General features: G+C 49.7%; 1 protein-coding gene across 2 annotated transcripts in view; it reads left to right on the top strand.

Moving 5' to 3' along the window:
- Nucleotides 1–18,536, top strand: part of Ksr1 (kinase suppressor of ras 1) — a 156,013-nt gene extending 137,477 nt beyond the window's left edge. Inside the window, exons 13-21 of one of the 2 annotated variants that reach the window (XM_042693775.1) lie at nt 1,138–1,186; nt 1,868–2,247; nt 4,260–4,356; nt 7,397–7,530; nt 8,624–8,755; nt 9,004–9,139; nt 12,153–12,286; nt 14,110–14,193; nt 15,821–18,536. In XM_042693775.1, the coding sequence (XP_042549709.1) occupies nt 1,138–1,186; nt 1,868–2,247; nt 4,260–4,356; nt 7,397–7,530; nt 8,624–8,755; nt 9,004–9,139; nt 12,153–12,286; nt 14,110–14,193; nt 15,821–15,899 (1,225 nt within the window). In that variant the 3' untranslated portion in view covers nt 15,900–18,536. The remainder of the gene's footprint in view (nt 1–1,137; nt 1,187–1,867; nt 2,248–4,259; nt 4,357–7,396; nt 7,531–8,623; nt 8,756–9,003; nt 9,140–12,152; nt 12,287–14,109; nt 14,194–15,820) is intronic. The other variant, XM_042693767.1, reaches the window with a different exon arrangement.
- Nucleotides 18,537–20,208: the final 1,672 nt, after the last annotated feature.

Here is a 20,208-nt window from a genome sequence, read left to right as displayed (position 1 = left end):
GCTTTGAACCATGATCCTCAGATCTCAGCCTCCTGAGTAGCTAGGATTACAGGCATGAGCCACTGGTGCCTGGCTTGTAAGATTCTTTTTTTTTTTTTTTTTTTTGGTCCGGTCATGGGGCCTGAACTCTGGGCCTGGGCACTGTCCCTCAGCTCTTCAGCTCAAGGCTAGTGCTCTACGACTTGAGCCACAGCGCCACTTCCGGCTTTTTTCTTTGTGCTTATGTGGTGCTGAGGAATCGAACCCAGGGCCTTGAGCATGCAAGGCAAGCGCTCTACCACTGAGCCACCTTCCCAGCCCATGTAAGATTCTTATCTCCAGTTAACCAGCAAAAAGCCAAAAGTGGAGTTGTGGCTCAAATGATAGAATGCTAGCTTTGAGCAAAAAACGTTAAAGGCCCTGGGCTGAGAAGGTGGCTCAGTGGTAGAGTGCCTGCCTTGCATGCATGAGGCCCTGGGTTTGATTCCTCAACACCATATAAGCAGAAAAAGCCGGAAATGGTGGTATGGCTCAAGTGGTAGAGCGCTAGCCTTGAGCTGACAGCACCCAAGCCCAGAGTTGAGGTCCCATGACTGACAAAAAAAAAAAGTTAAAGGTCCTGAGTTCAAGCAAGCCCCCATACCAGCAAACAATAATAATAACAATAACAGTAAAAAGAGCCCTATTTGGGGAGCCTGTTCTCCAAATCAGGCTGGGCTAAGCTTTCATGCTGCAGGTCTCACAGGACAACAGGAGGTATCATCTCTAGTGGACTTTCTGGCTCAGTGAGGTTAAGTAACACAAGGTCACTCAGGGAAGAAGTGACAAAGCCAATCTCAAAGCCAAGGCTGTCTGATCCCAAGTCCCATGTGCTCCGAATCCCATAGTGAAGTGTCAGATTTGAAAGGGACCCTGATAGTTACTGCCTTCCCTCACCCCCCATTCTGTCTGTAGTCAGCCTAGAGGGACAGCCAAGGCAGGATGAAGGGGCAGGCCTGGTCCTCAGCCTCCTGCCTGTGACCACAATGTCCACACTGCCATGCCCACAGCCAAGTGTGTCATGATAAAGATCTAGAAGTGGCCTTGAGTCTCAGACCTCACTGGGTGAGTCCCTTGCCCAGCCCATGGTCCCCTTGACAAAGCCTGTTTTATTCCTAGGCTCGAGGAGCCACCCAAAGCAGATGTATCAGAGGTACATGAAGTGGAGGTGAGTGCAGGTGGCATGTGCATCCACGGGAAGCCTCCTCCCCCCTCAGGATGGGTTGGTGTGGGCAGTCAGCCTGAGTGTTCCCAGGTGCTTACTGCAGCAGAGGTTGGCAGATGGGGACAGCAGGGAGGAATGAAGACTGACTGAAGTAAGCACTTCTCTCTGCCTGGGGACCAGGGTCTTGGCCTGGGGACTGGTTCAGTCAGCTTCTGATGAAGTCAGACATCTCTGTATTGTCAGAGCTTGCCAGGTGATTCTGATTGGAACCAGGGTCCAAAACCACTGTCTTGATCCTTGAACAAAGCTGAGAACTGAGTCTGGGTCCCTGCAGTGGAGCGGGAATTCGAGAACATGGCTCTTGCCAAGGGAAGAGGCAGAAACTGTGTTTAAATAGGAGAATACCACAGGGATGAATACAGTTCAGTTCTCCCACAACTAGGATGTTAATGCTGTTTCCTAAGCAATTAACTATTGCTCTTCAGCCCATCTTACATCTTGCAGTGTTAGCAAGATACAGGGCCTCAGTGTCGCACATTTTATGAACAAAGACACTTGAGGTCCAGGGATGCTGGGTGACCAGCCTGCTGTCCACAGAAAGCCAGTGCAGCGCTGCAGATAGCCCAGGGTCATATCCTCTCCTCCCTCACCTGGTGAGAGCCATCTGCCCCATTCTCCTTTCAGGCTGAGGAGCCAGAAGGTGGCAAGTCAGAGGCAGAAGATGATGAGGATGAATTAGATGACCTTCCCAGTTCCCGTCGACCCTGGCGGGGTCCCATCTCTCGCAAGGCCAGTCAGACCAGCGTGTACCTGCAGGAGTGGGACATCCCTTTTGAGCAGGTGGAGCTGGGCGAGCCCATTGGGCAGGGCCGCTGGGGCCGAGTGCACCGGGGCCGATGGCACGGCGAGGTGGCCATCCGTCTCTTGGAGATGGATGGCCACAACCAGGATCACCTGAAGCTGTTCAAGAAGGAGGTGATGAACTACCGGCAGACACGGCATGAGAACGTGGTACTCTTCATGGGTGCCTGCATGAACCCACCCCAACTGGCCATCATCACCAGGTAAGCTGCCCATCCCTGGCTGGACATGGGTGGGGGGTGGGCAGCTAGCCTTCTCCTCCCTGAGAGCCCTGGAGCCACTCTGGAAGGAAGTAAAGGATTTTAGAGAGAGATACAAAGAAGCAAACAAAAAATGGAATACAGTTTCCCCCACTCACAACCTCACTGACACTGAAAAACAAATAAAGCCAGGGATAGGATTGCACATCTGTAATCCCAGCTTTTTGAAGGCTGGTTCTCATTCTCTGAGACTCCAAGACTCTAGAGACTTTTCCTAAAAAGTCCTCCTTCCTGGGTGACATTGTCCACAAAAGAAATGCACTCCTTACCTGACTTATATAACTGTAACCCCTCTGTACATCACCTTTATGGTAACAATTTAAAAAAAGGAAAAAGCTGGGCCCTGCTGGCTTACGCCTGTAATCCTAGCTACTCAAGAGGCTGAGATCTGAGGATCGTGGTTCAAAGCCAGCCCAGGCAGAAAAGTCTGTGAGACTCATCTCCAACTAACCACCAGAAAATCAGAAGTGTGGCACTGTGGCCCAAAGTGGTAGAACACACTAGCATTGAGCAAAAGAGCTTACGGATAGCATTCAAGGCCTTGAGTTCAAGCCCCAAGACCCAAATGTGTAAAAAGTCCTTCTTCCCTAGGTTACTGACAGCTTTTACAAAAAATGGTTCTTCATTCTGGCTTTCAGATGTGGTGCTAGTGAACACCCCAGAGCATAAGCTCCTTTCTCATCATCATGCTTACACTTTTTTTTTTTTTTTTTTGGGGGGGGGTCAGGTCATGGGGCCTGAACTCTGGGCCTGGGCGCTGTCCCTTAGCTCTTCAGCAAGGCTTTGAGCCACAGCGCCACTTCCGGCTTTTTTCTTTTTGCTTATGTGGTGCTGAGGAATCGAACCCAGGGCCTCAGGCATGCAAGGCAAGCGTTCTACCACTGAGCCACCTTCCCAGCCCCTCACGCTTACACTCTGACAGCCACCCTGTTGCCTTTTCCCTTCTCGATGGCAGGACAGGCCTGGGGAACAAGTGCGTGCGTGCATGCGTGTGTGTGTGTGTGTGTGTGTGTGTGTGTGTGCGTGCGTGCGTGCCTGCGTGCGTGCATGTGTCTAATCATTGGGCCAAGTCCCAGCTAGAATCAGTGTTGGGCTTGTTTAAAGAACACATATTCTAGTCAAGCTGGTGGTGCATGCCTATAATCTCAGCTACTTGGGATATGGAGATCAGAAGGATCTGGGTTGGAAGCTAGGCTGAGTAAAATTTAAGTGAGACCTCATCTGAGTCAAAAGCCAGGCATAGTTGTGTAGCTCCTAGCTATGGGGAAGTATAGATAGGCAGATTGTGGTCTAGGCAGCACTCCTCTCCCTCAGAAAAAAAATCTTAAGACCTTATCTAAAAAAAAAAATAACTAAAGCAAGACCTAGAGGTGTAGCTCAAATAGTAGAGTGCTTGCCTGGCTTGTGCAAGGTCTTGGGTTCAAACCCCAGCCACCTACCCCCCTTCCCCCAAATACACACATTCTTTGGCTCATGTAAAGGATAGAAAGTCCTCAAAAAGCAGCAAGCACAGCCAGGTACCAGTGGCTCATGCCTGTAATCCTAGCTACTCAGGAGGCTGAGATTTGAGGATCACAGTTCAAAGCCAACCCAGATAAGAAAGTCCATAAGACTCTTACCTCCAGTTAATCACCCCAAAAAACAAAAATGGAGCTGTGGCTCAAAGTGAGCACAAATACTCAAGGATAGTACTTAGGCCCATTCAAGCCCCAGAACAACACACACACACACACACACACACACACACACACACACACACACACACACACACACACACACACACACACACACACACACACACACACACACACACACACACACACACACACACACACACACACACACACACACACACACACACACCAGCAGGCACAACTTCCTTATTGGCTCCACAGGAGTGAGGTCAGGTTGCACCTGCCCCAGACCTCTTGACTATACCCCACCACTCTCTGCAGCTTCTGCAAGGGGAGGACCTTACACTCCTTTGTAAGGGACCCCAAGACTTCTCTGGACATAAACAAGACAAGGCAGATCGCTCAGGAGATCATTAAGGTAAGAGCACATCCAGCAGGAGGGTGGTTTCCTTCCTGCTCATCCCAGGGTCCTTGCCTCCTCCTCCTGACACATCATTCCCTGTCATCTTGGCTTTGCACTGTTCTGTCTCTCCTAGCTGGGTTCCTCAGGGTGGGACCCTGTCTCCTCCCCTCTGAGTCTCTCCTGTCCACTGGGTCAGCATTAATAAAACTGAATTTGTTGAAGAAGAGCTCAGCAAGCTCTAAAGACAGTCTGATGCCTGGTCACACAAGCTGTGAGACCTTGGACAGGTTGTTTTAGCCTCTCTGGGAAATGGAGATAGTGTTAGAACCTCCCTGACTGGATCAGTGCATAGACAAAATGCAGTTATCATCGGAGCATTTGGCACTGTCCTGTGAGGAATTGCTATAATCCATGGTGGGAAATGGGAAGCTGTTTACTTCTGGGGCCCAGAAGACCCCACTTGCTACCTTCAAGTTTCCAAAGCCAAGTTACTTGAAGGCAAGTCCTTGGGTGCAGGAACTCAGGCAGCTTCTCTATCATCCTTTTAAAAAGCAATTAAAAAAGAGTGAAATAAAAACTTATGTATTGCTTTAAAACAACAAACAGACCCAAGTAAAAACTAGGACCTGGGAAATGGTTCTGTGGCTCAAGTGGTAGAGCGTTAGCCTTAGCAAAAAAGTACAAGGACCTAAAAGTCTTATTCCTGAAAACGGACACTCTACCAGGCCATATCTGCTATATCCCACAGGATATGTGCTGTGGTATTCATTGAAGTAGAACATTCCAATTCTATCAATGGCATCTTGATCCTAATTCGCTTCTCTTCTTGGGAATTTCCTTGTTCTCATCCTTTTGCCCTTCTTTGAGAACTGCTCTACTTTTTTAGATATATGTTTTGTTTTGGTTTTTTGGGGGGGGTATAGGAGGAAGGTCTGTCCTGGGGCTTAAACTCCAGGCCTAGGCGATATCCCTCAGCTCTTCAGCTCAAGGTGAGCACCCTACCACTTGAGCCACAGCACCATGTCCAGTTTTCTGGTGGTTTATTGGAGATAATAGTCTCACGGAGGGCTGGAAAGGTGGCTCAGTGGTAGAGTACTTGCCTTGTATTCATGAGGCCCTGGGTTCGATTCCTTAGTACCACATAAGCAGAAAAAGCCAGAAGTGGCACTGTGGCTCAAGTGGTAGAACACTAGCCTTGAGCTGAAGAGCTGAGGGACAGCGCCCAGGCCCAGAGTTCAGGCTCCAGGACCAAGTTAAAAAAAAAAAAGAGTCATGGACTTTCTGGACCAGGCTGGCTTTGAACCGTTATCCTCAAATCTCAGCCTCCTTAATAGCTAGGATTACAGGTGTGAGCCACTAGCACCTGGCCTGGATATATTCTTTAAGTTACCTAGCTCTCTTTCTTTTTTTTTTGTCAGTCGTGGGGCTTGACTCTGGGCGCTGTCCCTAAGCTCTTTAGCTCAAGGTGAGTGCTCTATCACTTTGTGCCACAGTGCCACTTCTGGTTTTCTGGTTTATTGAAATAAGAGTCTCATGGACAAAGCCTGCCTGGGCTGGCTTTGAACTGTGATCCTCAGGTCTCAGCCCCCTACTCAGGGGGCTCCTTTCTTATATCTTGTTACTCTGCTTATACCAGTCCACTAAATTCTTGATCAAACCTGATTCCATGTGCTCCTTTCATTTTTGATTAAGATCCTAGTTCACATATTGCTTCAATTGTTATGGTTTCTTGAGTTGTAGTGCTAGTCAGCCCAAATAATAATTTCATTAATAAACTATTTCTTAATTTAAAAAAAAAAAGTTCAGGGACAGTACCCAGGCCCTAAGTTCAAGCCCTAGGACTTGAGCGCACACACACACACACAAACACACACACACACACACACGAACTTTGTGAGTAGGAGTTCCTCTTCCTTTACTTCTTTTTACTTGCTTGTATTAAAAAGCCATCTACTACCAACTTCCCCACAATTTTTTCCACTATTGTCCCTTTCCTTCCTTTTCTCCTCCCCGCTGCTCTTCCTTCCTCCTTTCTCTTTCTTCTTCCTTCCCTTCCTTCCACTGTCTGCTTTGTGTATGTATTGTCTTTAGGAAGGAATAGTACCAGGCACTGGTGACTCATGCCTATAATCCAAAGTATCTAGAAGGCTGCCACTGAGTCAGGATGTGGTGGTTTGTGCCTCTTCTCCCAGCAGGGGGGTGAGGTGCACAGGGACTAGGTGCGAGGCATGCCTGTCATCCTAGCTTCGTAGGAAGCCTAACAAAGGTGATTGTGCCCTGGGCAATAAGTGAAACCCTATCTCAAAAATAACCAACACAAATCAGGGCTGGAGGCCTGGTTCAGCAAACCCAAGGACAATTCAAACACGTCTTGTCTTCCCCTCTCCTTCCCCCCAAAAAAGGGAAAAGATAATCATAATGACATCTGTGTACAAACTAGGATTTCCTTGTGATGGTTCCCTGTGGCTAAGCTGATGACTTAAACCAATGAGGATCAAAGCCAAGGATACCCCCCTCCTGTCTTCCCTCTGGTCTGTCACTTTTCAGGATGGCCAGTAGGAGCTACAGATAGAATGATTTTGATTTTTCACAGCAAACTTGGAAGTCCTCACTCCCTGTGTCTGCCCACTGAGTCATGTTGACTATCCATCTGGCTGATGGCAGGGCCTAGGAGGAACATGACTGAGGGATTTCTGCCAGGCCAGAAGCCACCTCTCTGCTGGCTTATCTTTCCTGCCAACAACCCCAGCCAGTATGGCTGATCTTTATATACTTCTGGATCTCCCGGCTCCACTAGTCATCTGGCCACACATCCTGCCTTATCTAAGGTGACTGTGACTAGATAGTGGCCTGGAAAGAGCTAAGCTGGGCTACAAACTGCTGTGTGGCTTGGGCCGGTGACTTTCTCTTCCTAGTCTCCTTGCCCCCTCTGTAAAGGGGTTTATGTGTTTATAAGATCGTGAGGATGAAATGAGGCTGGTGCCTGACCAAGAAAGAAACTCGGTCGCCACCACTCATGTTTACCCTGCCCTGATGCGAGACTCCCATCTTCCAGGGCATGGGCTATCTTCACGCCAAGGGCATCGTGCACAAAGACCTTAAGTCTAAGAACGTCTTCTATGACAATGGCAAGGTGGTCATCACAGACTTCGGGCTGTTTGGGATCTCGGGTGTGTTCCGAGAGGAGCGGTGAGTTGGTCTTGGGTATATGGATGGGACAGGAGGAGTGGGTGGGCCCAGGCTCAGGGCCCTGTAGCTGTGCCACTGAGGAGTGGCACACCCTGTAAGGAAGGACCCATAGATTCCATCCTAGTGGTTCTGGTCTAGAATCCAGCCTTGGGAGAGGTTCAGGTCCTTTGTGGCTCTTGATTCTCACACTGATCCTCATGGGGTCTATGACTTATCTAACCTGGCTGCTTCATCAATTTAGGTGGGGGCCCAGGGTCACTTCCCTATATCAAAAAGAATGCTCAATTTCATGTGATGCTGGGTGTCAGTGGCTCACGCCTGTAATCCTAGCTACTCAGGAGTCTAAGATCTGAGGATCTCGGTTCAAAGCCAGCCCAGGCAGGAAAAGTCTATGAGACTCTTATCTCCAATAAACCACCAGGAAACGGGAAGTGGCGCTGTGGCTCAAGTGGTAGAGTGCTAGCCTTGAGCTGAAGAGCTGAGAGACAGTACCCAGGCCCTGAGTTCAAGCCTCACGACCAACAACAACAACAACAAAAAGCCGGTGTTAGTGGCTCATGCCTGTAATCCTAGATACTCAGGGGGCTGAGATCTATGGATCATGGTTCAAAGCCAACCTGGGCGAGACTCTTATCTCCAATAAACCACTAGAAAACTGGAAATGGTGCTGTGGCTCAAGCAGTAGAGGGCTTGCCTTGAGATAAAGAGCATAGAGACAGTGCTCAGGACCAGAGTTCAAGCCCCACGACTGACACCAAAAGAAAAAAAAAAAATCATGTGATATTGAAGGGACTGGAGAGATGAGGAAGCCCTAGAAGAGTGTCAGCCGGGGCAGGAAGCTACCAGACCAGTTTGAATAAGGGCTCAGCTCCTGGGTAGCTCCCTGCCTACCATCCTCAGACTTCCTTCCTAGCTGAGCTCCCTGCTGTTTTCTGAGATGGTTTGCCAAAGTGGAAGTGCCCATCAGATCAACGTGATACACTTGGTCACTTGCTCTGCACTATATGGGGATAATTTTGCTGGCCAAACGGTGGGTGTATGCCTGGCAGTCCTCTGTTGCATGCTGAAAGCCTGTTCTGGTCCTGGCCTCCAGGCGAGAGAATCAACTGAAGCTGTCCCATGACTGGCTGTGCTACCTGGCCCCTGAGATCGTGCGGGAGATGACCCCTGGGAAAGATGAGGACCAACTGCCATTTTCCAAAGCTGCTGATGTCTATGCATTTGGGTGAGTAGGTACTCAGAGACCAAAGTGTAGCCCAGAGAGATCCCCTGGTGATTGTTGGGGCAGGGAGCCTGGCCTTTGGAATGGAAACAAACCTGGTTCTGAACTGTGATTCTGCTGCTTGTTGGCTAAGTGACCATGTCCTGACTCTCTGCCTCCCAGCAGAGGGCTCTCTTCCATGAGGAGAACATTAGCACCTCCTACAGGGTGGTTACACAGGCCTTGGACCTTAACTAACTGGGTCTCCACAGGACTGTTTGGTATGAGCTACAAGCAAGGGACTGGCCCTTTAAACACCAACCTGCAGAGGCCTTAATCTGGCAGATCGGGAGCGGAGAAGGAGTGAAGCGTATCCTGGCCTCTGTCAGCCTGGGGAAGGAAGTCAGCGTGAGTAACCACCTGCTCTGGGGTTGGGAAGAACTATTGGACAATGGACTGGGGCCTGTGACCCAGCTGTCTGGGAAAGGACCCCCAAGAGTCTGTACTACTTGAAGAGATCAAAAGCATACTCCTGAGCTGGGAATGTGGCTTAGTAGTAGAATGCTTGCCTAGCATTCATGAAGCCCTGAGTTGATTCCTCAGTACCACAGAAACAGAAAAATCCAGAAGTGGCACAGTGGCTCAAGTGGTAGAGCACTAGCCTTGAGTACAGAGAGGCTGAGGGTCAGAGCCCAGGCCTTGAGTTTAAACCCCAGGGCTGGCAAGAAAAAAAAAAAAATACTGCTGGGCACTGGTGGCTCAATCATGTAATCCTAGTTACACTGGAGGCTGAGATGTGGAAGATCATGATTTGAAGCCAGTCCAGACAGAAAAGTCCATGAGACTTCATCTCCAAAATAATCACCAAAAGGCTGGCTGAAGGCATAGTTCAGATAGTAGAGCACCAGCCAAGCAAGCCAAGTGAGTGCAAGGCTCTGAATTCAAACACCAGTATTGGCAAACAAACAAACATAGTTACTGAAATTGGAGAAGCATAAAGAAGAAAATGAAAACTGTCCACTGTCACCTCATAGTCAACTCTTGTTTGAATTTCCTTCTAGTCTTTTTTTTTGTTGTTGTTAGTCGTTGGGCCTGAACTCTGGGCCTGGGCGCTGTCCCTCAGGCTCTTCAGCTCAAGGCTAGCACTCTACCACTTGAGCCACAGCGCCACTTCTACCTTTTTCTGCTTGTGCAGTGCTGAGGAATCAAACCCAGGGCCTCATGCTTGCCAGGCAAGCACTCTACCACTGAGCCACCTTCCCAGCCCCTCCTTCTAGTCTTTAAGATTGACTTCTAGGATAAAAAAGAGTAATGCCTTAAGTATTACTTACATAAAAGTTTATAGTTTAGCCAGGTGCTGATGGCTCACACCTGTAATGTTAGCCATTCAGGAGGCTTAGCGCTAAGGATCACGGTTCAATGCCAGCCCAAGTAGAAAAGTCCGTGAGACTCTTACTCCAATAAAACACCAGAAAACCGGCAGTGGAGCTGTAGCTCGAGTGGTAGAGTGCTCGCCTTGAGCTGAAGAGCTGAGGGACAGCGCCCAGGTCTTTCTCAGTGAACTTCCACATCTTTTTTTTTTTTCTTTTTGGTCATGGGGCTTGAACTCTGGGCCTGGGCTCTTCAGCTCTTCAGCTCAAAGCTAGAACTCTAGCACTTGAGCCACAGCACCAATTCTGGTTTTCTGGTGGTTTATAGAGTTTCATGGACTTTCCTGCCCAGGCTGGCTTTGAACTGTGATCCTCAGATCTCATCCTCTTGAGTAGCTAGGATTATAGGTGTGAGCCACCAGTGCCCAACAAACTTTCACATCTTTTACTGTCTTTTATGTCTTCTGTCCTTAACTACCAGATCTAACGCCTGGGGAATTTTCCTGATTTTTGTCTTCAAACATGTCTCATATCTTGGTTTGGAAATTATATTTGCATTGTCAAGCCCTCCTTCCTTCGTGTGTGTGTGTGTGTGTGTGTGTGTGTGTGTGTGTGTGTGTGTGTGTGTGTGTGTTTGCCATCACTGGTGCTTGAATTGAACTAAGTTATTTGAGTTACAGCTATGTGAGCCACCAGCACCTGGCTTACTTTTTTTTGTTTGTTTGTTTTTTGTTGGTTGAAAATGGGGCTTAAACTCTGGGCTTGGGTGCTGTCCTTGTGCTCTTCAGCTCAAGGCGAGCGCTCTACCGCTTGAGCCAAAGAGCCACTTCCTACTATTGTTTTTTTTTTTTGCCAGTCTTGGGGCTTGAACTCTGGGCCTGGGCATTATCCCTGAATTTCGTTGTGCTCAAGGCTAATGCTCTACCACTTGAGCTGCAGCACCACTTTCAGCTCTTTGTGCATAGTTTATTGGAGGTAAAAGTCCCACAGACTTTCCTATGCAGGTTGGCTTTGAACCATGATCCTCATACTTCAACCTCCCAAGTAGCTAGGATTACAGGTGTGAGCCACTGGCGCCCAGCTGGTGAATTTTTTTTTTTTTAATTGTATCACGGTCTTGTTTTATGATAGAGTAGCTGCTTCACACACCTATGTTATCCAGAGACAAGGCTTTGGTCTGCTCACCTTTGGTCTCATCTGGTTTGCCTATTACAACAGGCAAGCCCATGCCATCCAGTTGTATTTAACAACGAAAACCTCTGGTGCTCCTCTCAGTGGGCTGGTGCTTTGGACTGATCCTATGCCCAGGCCTGACTCACACTCAGGTGGTTGTTCTGCATGGCAGGACCCCAGAGTGCCCTGCACACGCCCATGGATCCTGAGAATAGACAGCAGATTGCCACCGTGAGTCTTGGGAGTGGTCGGGACAGCTGTTCTGGGCTCAGCTGCTGCCTCCATATCTAGTCCTCCCTTCAGCCTCCATTTCTGACAACACTGAGGCTCCTCCACTCCACAGTAGCCCCAACTCCACATCTTCTGAGCACCTAGCAATTCACCAGTAAAAACTGTGCCTTCAAAAACCATCCAGGGCTGTGAATGTGGCTTGGTGGTAGAGTGTGCCTGACGCCCCAGGTTCGATTTCTCACTACCACATCAACAGAAACAAATGTAAGTGGCACTGTGGCTCAACTGATAGAGCAACTGCCTTGAGTTAAAGGAGCTCAGAGATAGTGCTCAGGGCCTGAGTTCAAGTCCCAGGATTAGCCAAAAAAAAAAAGCCAAAAAAATTTGTTGGGACCAAAAACCATCTATCCTCTTTTCTGATCTCTTTCTGTTCAAGTTGGTTGCTGTTATTGGGGAGGAAGGTCTAGGGAAAAGAGTGGATAAACTAACGCAGTTCATCCCTGGAAGCCTGGGAGTTCTTATGGGATAATTACTTCTCAGCATTTTGTGTCCACCGGGAGGTCACCAGCTCGGGCCCTTGAGGATGGTCAAGGGACCCTTTGTGAGTCCCCCAGCACACACACCACTGATGGCAGCTCCATTTTCAGGAGATCCTGTCCGCCTGCTGGGCTTTTGACCTTCAGGAGAGACCCAGCTTCAGCCTACTGATGGACATGCTGGAGAAGCTGCCCAAGCTAAACCGGCGGCTCTCCCACCCCGGGCACTTCTGGAAGTCAGCTGAGTAAGTACCCTTTAGTGAACCAGACATGCCGTCTAGGCTCTGAGGTCTTAAAGGACATCCTCTGTTATGTCCATGCCAGAGTTTGATCTGAGGAGTACAGAGGAATGCCAAGGTTCCATTGGCCCAATGGGTGGACGACTCCCCATGGCAGGCATGCACCTCCAGTTTGCTCTGTGAACATCTATCACTGTTACCAGACCAGTACAGATTCTGGGCCCAGACTGGGCCACAGCGAGTTAGAGGCCAAAGTCACCTAGATACTGAGAAACCCACACAGCAGGCTATATCAGTACTGCTAAAGAAGGCGCTGACTCAGACAGCCATTGATAACGAAGAGCTAGCCACCTGTTTGAGACCACATCACAACACATGTTGTAGCCTGGATGCCACAGCCCTTCCCTTCTTAATTACAGGTCCCTTTGCACCAAGCAACAGGGCTGTCTCCCCTCTCTTTCTTGTTCCTTTTCTCCTTTGTTTCTCTTGCCACTTCTCCAAGAATACTCTGGACTCAAGGGAAGGGGAAAAAGCCAGATGTCAATGGCTCATGCTCTTAATACTAGCTGCTCAAGAGTAAGATCTGGATGATCATAGTTCAAAATGAGCCCACGCAGAAAAATTCTTGAGAATCATCTCCAATTAACTAACAAAATGCTACACTGGTGGCGTAGTTCAAGTGGTAGAGACTGGCAGGGGGAAAAAAAAAACTTCTTTGAAATGGTCAGATCCTCTTTTAGCTTGTAAAAATATTGGCTTGCATACTTTATCAAGTCCTTTCTCAAAGAGAGGCCCAGCAGGAGTCCCCCAATCGAGATATAAGAATTCACCCAAAAGTACAACCAGTTGTGGGAAATCTGGAGGACCAGGTAGGTAGGTTAGTGAATGCTCTATCTTATGATGCAGTATGAGGTTCAGTATTGGTCAGAGGCTAGCACCGGTTGAGCATCCCTCACCTACAATGCTGTGCATGCCTGCTTACACACCTGAGGATATCCAGATGATGGCTGCACTGGGCCCCTACCAAGAAGGACTTTACAGTTTAGCTGGGATCAGATGAGCAGACCCACTGAAGCAAAGCCTCCACATGGCAAGGCTCTGTCTCATCCTGTCTGTAGCCCAGTGCTGAACACAGTGCCAAGAGTACTTGGCCAATGAATGTGCCAGTGATTAAGACCCGAGGCCCTGTAGGTGTTCTAATGGGGCCTCTCTGTCCACATGGGGGACTGGAGAAAGGTCTCTAGGAGCTGCTGCTCACTGGAGCTGGGTGAACAGGTGACATCCCTGCAGGCAAGGAGCATGGGCTTCTCTGGAAGTGCGGTATCCAGGCCAACTCTGATCTGCTCCTGCAGATCCTGGACCTCTCTGTGCAGCCTGGGCCCTGGCTTTGTTATCCGCACGAGAGAGGGCTCACCAGGTGAATGCTGGCATTAGAGGATGACTCTTACTCTCTGAAAACCAAACAGCCACCGTGTCTGGTCCCAAATAGAAACTGAGTCATAAATGGGACTGTGATGGGCCTGAAGTCACCAGTTCTGGCTCTTTAAGGGAAGGGGGGTAGCACATCAGAATCAGCCTGGGGCCAAACTTCTTGTTCATTTCACTTTTCTGCACACTTGGCTTCTAATTCTCATTTTCTCTTTTCTTTCCCATTGGCCTTTTGGGTGTTTTGTTTATGTTCTCATTTGGGGGATGGAAATGCTCTGTCCTGTCATCTCTCCCTGTCCTACCATCCTGACTCCTCCACCTGCTGCCATCACTCACCTGCTGGGTTGATGGGTTGGACCGAACTCTTCCACTCCTGGTGAAATGGTCACGGGCACTCCCAGTCGCTGGCGGAGCCGCTACTACGGGAAAGGACGTTATAACGGTCACCCTGACTTTAAGAACGCCTGTCCAGTTCTGGAGGAATAGTGTGTTCTGTCATTTCCCTCATGCCCTGCCTGTGTGTGGTTGTGCCATTGCAAACCTGCTTTCTGCTGTGTCTCTGCATCCCAGCTTCTCACAACCGTGGTTTTCTTCCCCTAATCTGATGTGAGGTCCTGCCACCAGACCTGCCACCACAAGGCTTGTGTCTCACAGTGGGTGACAGAGGCCATAGCATGGGGCAGGGTCTCCATCTGCACCACAAGTGGACACATGGCTAGTTTCAGCCGAGAACAGAGTTTGGATCATTGATCCAGTCAGAACTCAGAAGAAGAGAATCAAGGGAGCAGAAGCAGTGCAATCCAAGAAGTCAATTTTGGGGGTCCAGGCTGAGGAGCCATGGGAAGCATGGAGGGCTCTAGAGAAGTGGCCTGTGGCTGTGCCTTGCGGAAACTTGAAAGGTTCCTTATGCCCAGCTCCCTTCCAGGCTGGCTTGCCCTGCTGTCCACCTAGCGGGTAGAAGTGGAGGTGTCCCTTTCTTTGCTGGAAAGAGGACCCCCTGCCTGGTGGCTGTGGCCAGTCCTCTAGTCCCTAGCTCCCTGTGGGCTCTGGTTCTAACCTGTTCTCCCCTCTCTGTCCTCTAGGTTGTAGGCCTGGTTGCCTTGCATGCACCGGGGGCTGTCTTCCTCCTAATCAACAATGGCTCTGCGACTTCTGCTAACACAAAATGCCAAGCAGGCACTAACCCAGGGGATGCCATCTCTGCTGCTCCAATCTTCTCTCTCCAGTCTTCTTGTGCTGTTTGTAACATGGCCCCTCCCTCTCCACGTGTGCCTGCACCGCTGCCGGTGGAGGATCGTATTAACTGGTACCCTGCGAGGTGGAGCAGCCTGTAGCCACCTTCCCAGATGACGCTTTCCCTTCTGAGGGCTGCTCTTGCTTTTGTTTGATGGCCCTGTCACCCCACTAACCCCTTTGAGCCTCCACTGGATGTCCTGGGAGGGAAAGGGTGGCATCTAACTCTGGGATCTTATCCCATAGGGAGTGGAATGGTTCCAGAGCTTCCCTCTCTTGGGTCCTGTCACTGTCTCCTCTGCAGAGCTAGAACAGTAGGCACAAAATGTCCTGTTGCTGTGAAAAACACCAGCTCAAAAGGGCTCTGTCCTTAAGAGCACACTCAGAAAACCTATCCGAAAGTAGAGTGATGTTTGGTTCCAGACAGCCACCAAATTGCTCCCTTCACATCTGCCTGGGGCTCCACAAACTGAATAGATCTCTGCCATTGGGCCCTGGGAATCTTCCCCTCAACCTCCCAGAGGAGCCCATGGTGGAGCAGCATCCCATTTCTAGAAGGAGCAGGTGAGGTCAGCACTGCCGGTGCTGGGGCTCAGGTTTCTCTCCCAGTCTCACATGGAGCAAGTGCGGTCTGGGCAACCAGTGAGGCAGAGGCGATGTGCCATGACCCTGCCCTGCCCCAGGAGGGGGGCACGGCTGAGGCCCAGGACTCGGGGTGACCAGCAGCTCTGCCAAAGCCGCAGGTCAAATGATCATTCCACTGGATGGGACCAGCTCCGCTGCGGAGCTTCTGGAACTAGCCCATTCCTTAGCCTGTGCCACCCTAACTCTGGTCAAGACCAGCTGGGTCATAACCCCTGTTTCTGTTCCTCTCCACAGCATGAACAGCAGTAAAGGGGTCCCCCGCTTTGAAAGGTTCGGCCTGGGTGCCCTGGAGTCCAGTAATGCAAAGATGTAGCCGCTGGGCCCCTTGTGCTGCCCATTCTTTTCTTTTCCTAACTGTGTTTCTAAAACACACAAGCCACCACCATGACAAAAAGTAAAAATACTAAAAGCCACTCCATCTGCCCAGCACTGCAAACCAGGACAGGAGACTCTATTCAGGCTGTTCATTACCAAGACACGTGGGGCCCGGAGACCGAGCCCCGCCTGCTGTTAAAGATGGCCCCACACCAACCAGACCTGTCCCGACCGACAGCAAATGTTTACACGAACGTTTCTGCCGAGCGAACTCAACGTTTTACAATAGGTAATAATAAACAATGTATGCTTATGTGCACTGGCAGTGTGGGATGGCAGAGATGGCCATCCCCATTGGAAGGATCCTGTAGCAGAGCCTAATGCTGCGTTGTGATTGTGGTTTCTTTGGGCTGCAGAGCGGGGGATATGAGGTCTGACCTGGTCTTGCTTTGGCCCTAACTGCCCTGGGTTGGGAATCTCCCTCTGAGAGATTCTCCCTGCATCCTATCAGAGAGACACAGTTCCCTCATCCCCCAGAGGAGACCCTGGCTAGAAACAGCTGGATCACAAAGGGCAGGAGTTCTTGGAGAGCTGGATTCACCTTCAAACCCCTGTAATCCAGACTGCCCTTGCTGGAAAAGTAGAGACAGAATCCTAGTGATGCCTGAGGGTCTGGTGACTCCCACTCAGGGTTTCTACCACAAGGCAGAGAGATAGCCATGCATTTTTAGAGCTCTCTTTCATGAAGCTCCAGGCAGTCGCTAGAGCTGTGGGACTCAGGGCCTCCTCCCAGTGCCTGGCCCAAACAGCACTAGCCTGTAGGTGCACCTGCACTGAGATGAGAACGGGGAAGATGGTACAAAAAGACAGAAGTAGACAGCCAGCAGGTATCTGAGGCCCCCCACCTCCCCCCAGGCTTCTCAGTGACTCTAGCGGACACTTTAGAAACCCATTGTTAGCCATGCTAGAATGTTCCAGAACTACTCACCTCTTCTCATTCACCTTAGCCCACCTCTGCTGCTTTCCCTGAGCTCAGATACAGGCACTCTTTCCTCCAGACCCTCCTAGCAAGCCGCCTCTCTGCACAGCCTCCCGGGCAGTCTCAGGCCTTCTGTCTGTGTCCATGCAAAGCAGCAGGAGGCTAGACTTGAGAGCCAGCTGGGCGTCACGTGACCTCTGCCGCCCCCACTAGAAACTGCCACCCACAGAATAGAGTTCCCAAAGGCAGAGGGCCTCAAGTAGAGATGAAGTTCAGTGGCCTCCACAGCCCGAAAGAAAAAAAAGTAATGGAAGGGGAGTTGTGATTGGAGTCAGGACCACAGGTTTGGGTTTCAAATAAGGGCCCCCCCCACACCCCTTATTTGGGACTATGTGGCTCCAGCCTCTTCCAGTTCAACTCACCCAGCAAGTCCCAGTCTTCACAGCCTTCCCTACCAGCTGGGGTCCAGATGTTCCTTAACTTAGCCCTCTGCTGAGAATCTGTGGAGTTGCCTGTACTAGTAGATATGTGCACATGCGTGTGCACATGCACACACACACACACACACACACGGTCTTGGAGAGCACAGCTTACACAGTGCTATATGTACCCAGGGACAGTGGTGTCTTCACCCCAGGAGGTGTGGTATTCCTCCCCTTTCCCAGACCCTGGGCCACCGTAGGGTCCCAGCAGACCCACAGGAAGGGAGTCCAGGTCTGGCTTTGTCTGGTGGCAGCCACAGCCAGCTCTCGCTGAGCCTCTGCAGCGTGTGTGGTCTTATGCACGTGTTGGGATCCAGAGACAGATAGAAGTGGTCACAGTTCCACATTCAGGAGCTGCCTGTCTTTCTAAGGGCCTAGTATCTGCCAGAAACCCAGGGGCCACTTGGCTCCCAATTTGGAACTGAGGTACTAGGAACCCTCCTCTACTCCCAGGCCTAGGCAACAACTCTAGCTGTCCCAACCACCTCTGCTCTGCCTGTCATTTAAGGATTCTCCACAATGGTCCCTTCTCCCTTTTTTATTTAAGCAACTGTGAATTGAGGTGAGGAAGGTGTGCTGGGCCTTCTGTGTGCTTTCCCTGCCTGTCTCGGAGACACACGAAGGACAGCAGATACTGTGAATCCAGTCCCCGCGGCCCGCAGTGAAGGGGATGGGAAAGGCCGGGGGCTGTGCCGCGGGGAAGACGGTGCTCCCCCTAGGGTGGAAGTAGAGCCCAAGCTTTGGCACCTCCGGCCTCACCTCTGAGACCTTTCACTCCCAGAGCTGCAGTCCCCCCAGGTTTCTCTGATTGCTGTCTTGAATCCTCGCTGGGTTCTTAGTGAACAGTATATAGCAGAGTGGATCTCTCCATGTCTCCAGTTTACTCTCTGCTGCCCCATGGCATTTTTTTCTCATGGTCCGTTGAAGCCAGTGTTACTCTGTGGTGATGGGGTGGGGCGGAGACCCCAGTGGAGAGCCGTGGGGAGCCTGCACTGTGCTGTAGCATCGGTCGGGATGTCATCAGGGGCATTCCTAGCGTCTTCTGTGGCCACCAGGCACACATTGGCTTTTTGAATGTGATGTAAAATTTGTACAGTAAAAGTTTTTATATTTTCTATCCATCGTGTTTGTCTTCCAGAAATGCTTTAATTTAAATTAAAATGGTTAGTATTAACAAGTGTGCTGTATTGGTTTTATTTTGTTTGTTTCTGGTGTTGTTCTATCACTGGGAATGAATATACAACCCGTGTCCAGCAAGGTCACGGGGTAGGAATTGGGCTGCTTCATCTGGGAAGATAGATAAAAAGGTAAAATCTTTTTACCCAAGATCATACAGCTGTGGCTGCCAGTCCAGGTCTAAGCTGTGACTGGCCTCCCTCTACCAGAAGCTGGGGAGCCCACTGGTCCAATATCTACTGGGCTCCTGCTGTGTTCAAAAGATAGTGCTGAGGTAGGGTTAGTGGCTCACACCTGTAATCCCAGCTCTAGAGGTTAGGCAGTAGATTTAAGATTTGAAGGCCACTTTAGGTCACAGAGTGAGTTTGTCTCAAACAAACATAAATAGTACAAAACCATGGACCATTTTTCCAGTATAGATCATAGAGTAGACAACAAATTTGTACCAGGCCGGGTGCTGATTGCTCACACCTATCATCCTCGCTACTCAGAAGGCTGAAAGCTAAGGATCACAGTTCAAAACCAAACAGAGCAGGAAAGTCTGTGAGACTTGTCTCCCATTAACCACCAGAAAACTAGAAGTAGAGCTGTGGCTCAAAGTGGGGCTGGACACTCAGGGCCAGGGCACTGTCCCTGAGCATTTTTGCTCAAGGCTAGCACTCTACCACTTTGAACTTTTTGAACTGTGATGAAAAATATAGAAATTTGTAGAAATTAAAGAGCACATTTATAACCAGCGGATCAAGGCTGGGAATGTGGCTCAGTGGTAGAGTGCTTGCCTTGCATACATGAGGCCCTGGGTTCAATTCCTCAGTACCACATAAACAGAAAAAAGCCGGAAGTGGCACTGTGGCTCAAGTGGTAGAGGGCTACCCTTGAGCTCAGGGACAGAGCCTAGGCCCTGATTTCAATCCCTAGGACTGGCCAAAAAAAAAAAAAAAAAAATCACCTTTTCATGAGCTAGAAACAGAGGAAACTACTACATGTGAGAAATGACATCGAAAACATGGGATTCAATAGTGGAAGACAGAAGTTCTTCCTCTACTATCAGGAATATGGCGAAGATGCATTTTAAACACTTCAGTTAGGTATAAGCCCAGAAGTTCCAACCAGAGCACTTAAGAAAAAGGACAGGCATTCAGGGTAAAAAGAAGTAAAATAAATAGCCAGGCACCAGTGGCTCATCCCTGTAATCCTAGCTACTCTGGAGGCCAAGATCTGAGAATCGCAGTTCAAAGCCAACCTGGACAAGAAAGTCTGAGAGTCTCTCATCTCCAATAAACCACTCAGAAAACCGGAAGTGGCACTGTGGTAGAGTGCTAGCCTTGAGTTGAAGAGCTGAGGGACAGGGCCCAGGCCCAGAGTTCAAGCCTCATGACCAACCAAAAAAAAAAAAAACTTAGAGCTAATAAATGAATGCAATAAAGTAGCAAAAAACAAACAAAAATAAAGTGCCTTCTTGTACACTAACAGTGAACAACCTGAAAAGGGAAACAATTCCACTTATAATTGCATTTTAAAAAGACTATTTTAGGTGGAAAGTTAGACAATGAAATGATAAAACATGGCTGAATGAAGGGACGCATACCACACTCACTGACTACAGCGACTCCTGGGGGATCCAGGGCCTGTGCCTTCCTTCCCGGAGGAAAGAGACTCGCTTCAAGCTA

The sequence above is a fragment of the Dipodomys spectabilis genome, unplaced genomic scaffold (assembly GCF_019054845.1).
Source record: "Dipodomys spectabilis isolate Male_0828 unplaced genomic scaffold, ASM1905484v1 ptg000004l, whole genome shotgun sequence".
Classification (NCBI taxonomy): domain Eukaryota; kingdom Metazoa; phylum Chordata; class Mammalia; order Rodentia; family Heteromyidae; genus Dipodomys; species Dipodomys spectabilis.
Note: the sequence above shows the minus strand (reverse complement) of the source record. Positions and strands in the feature narration are given on the sequence as shown.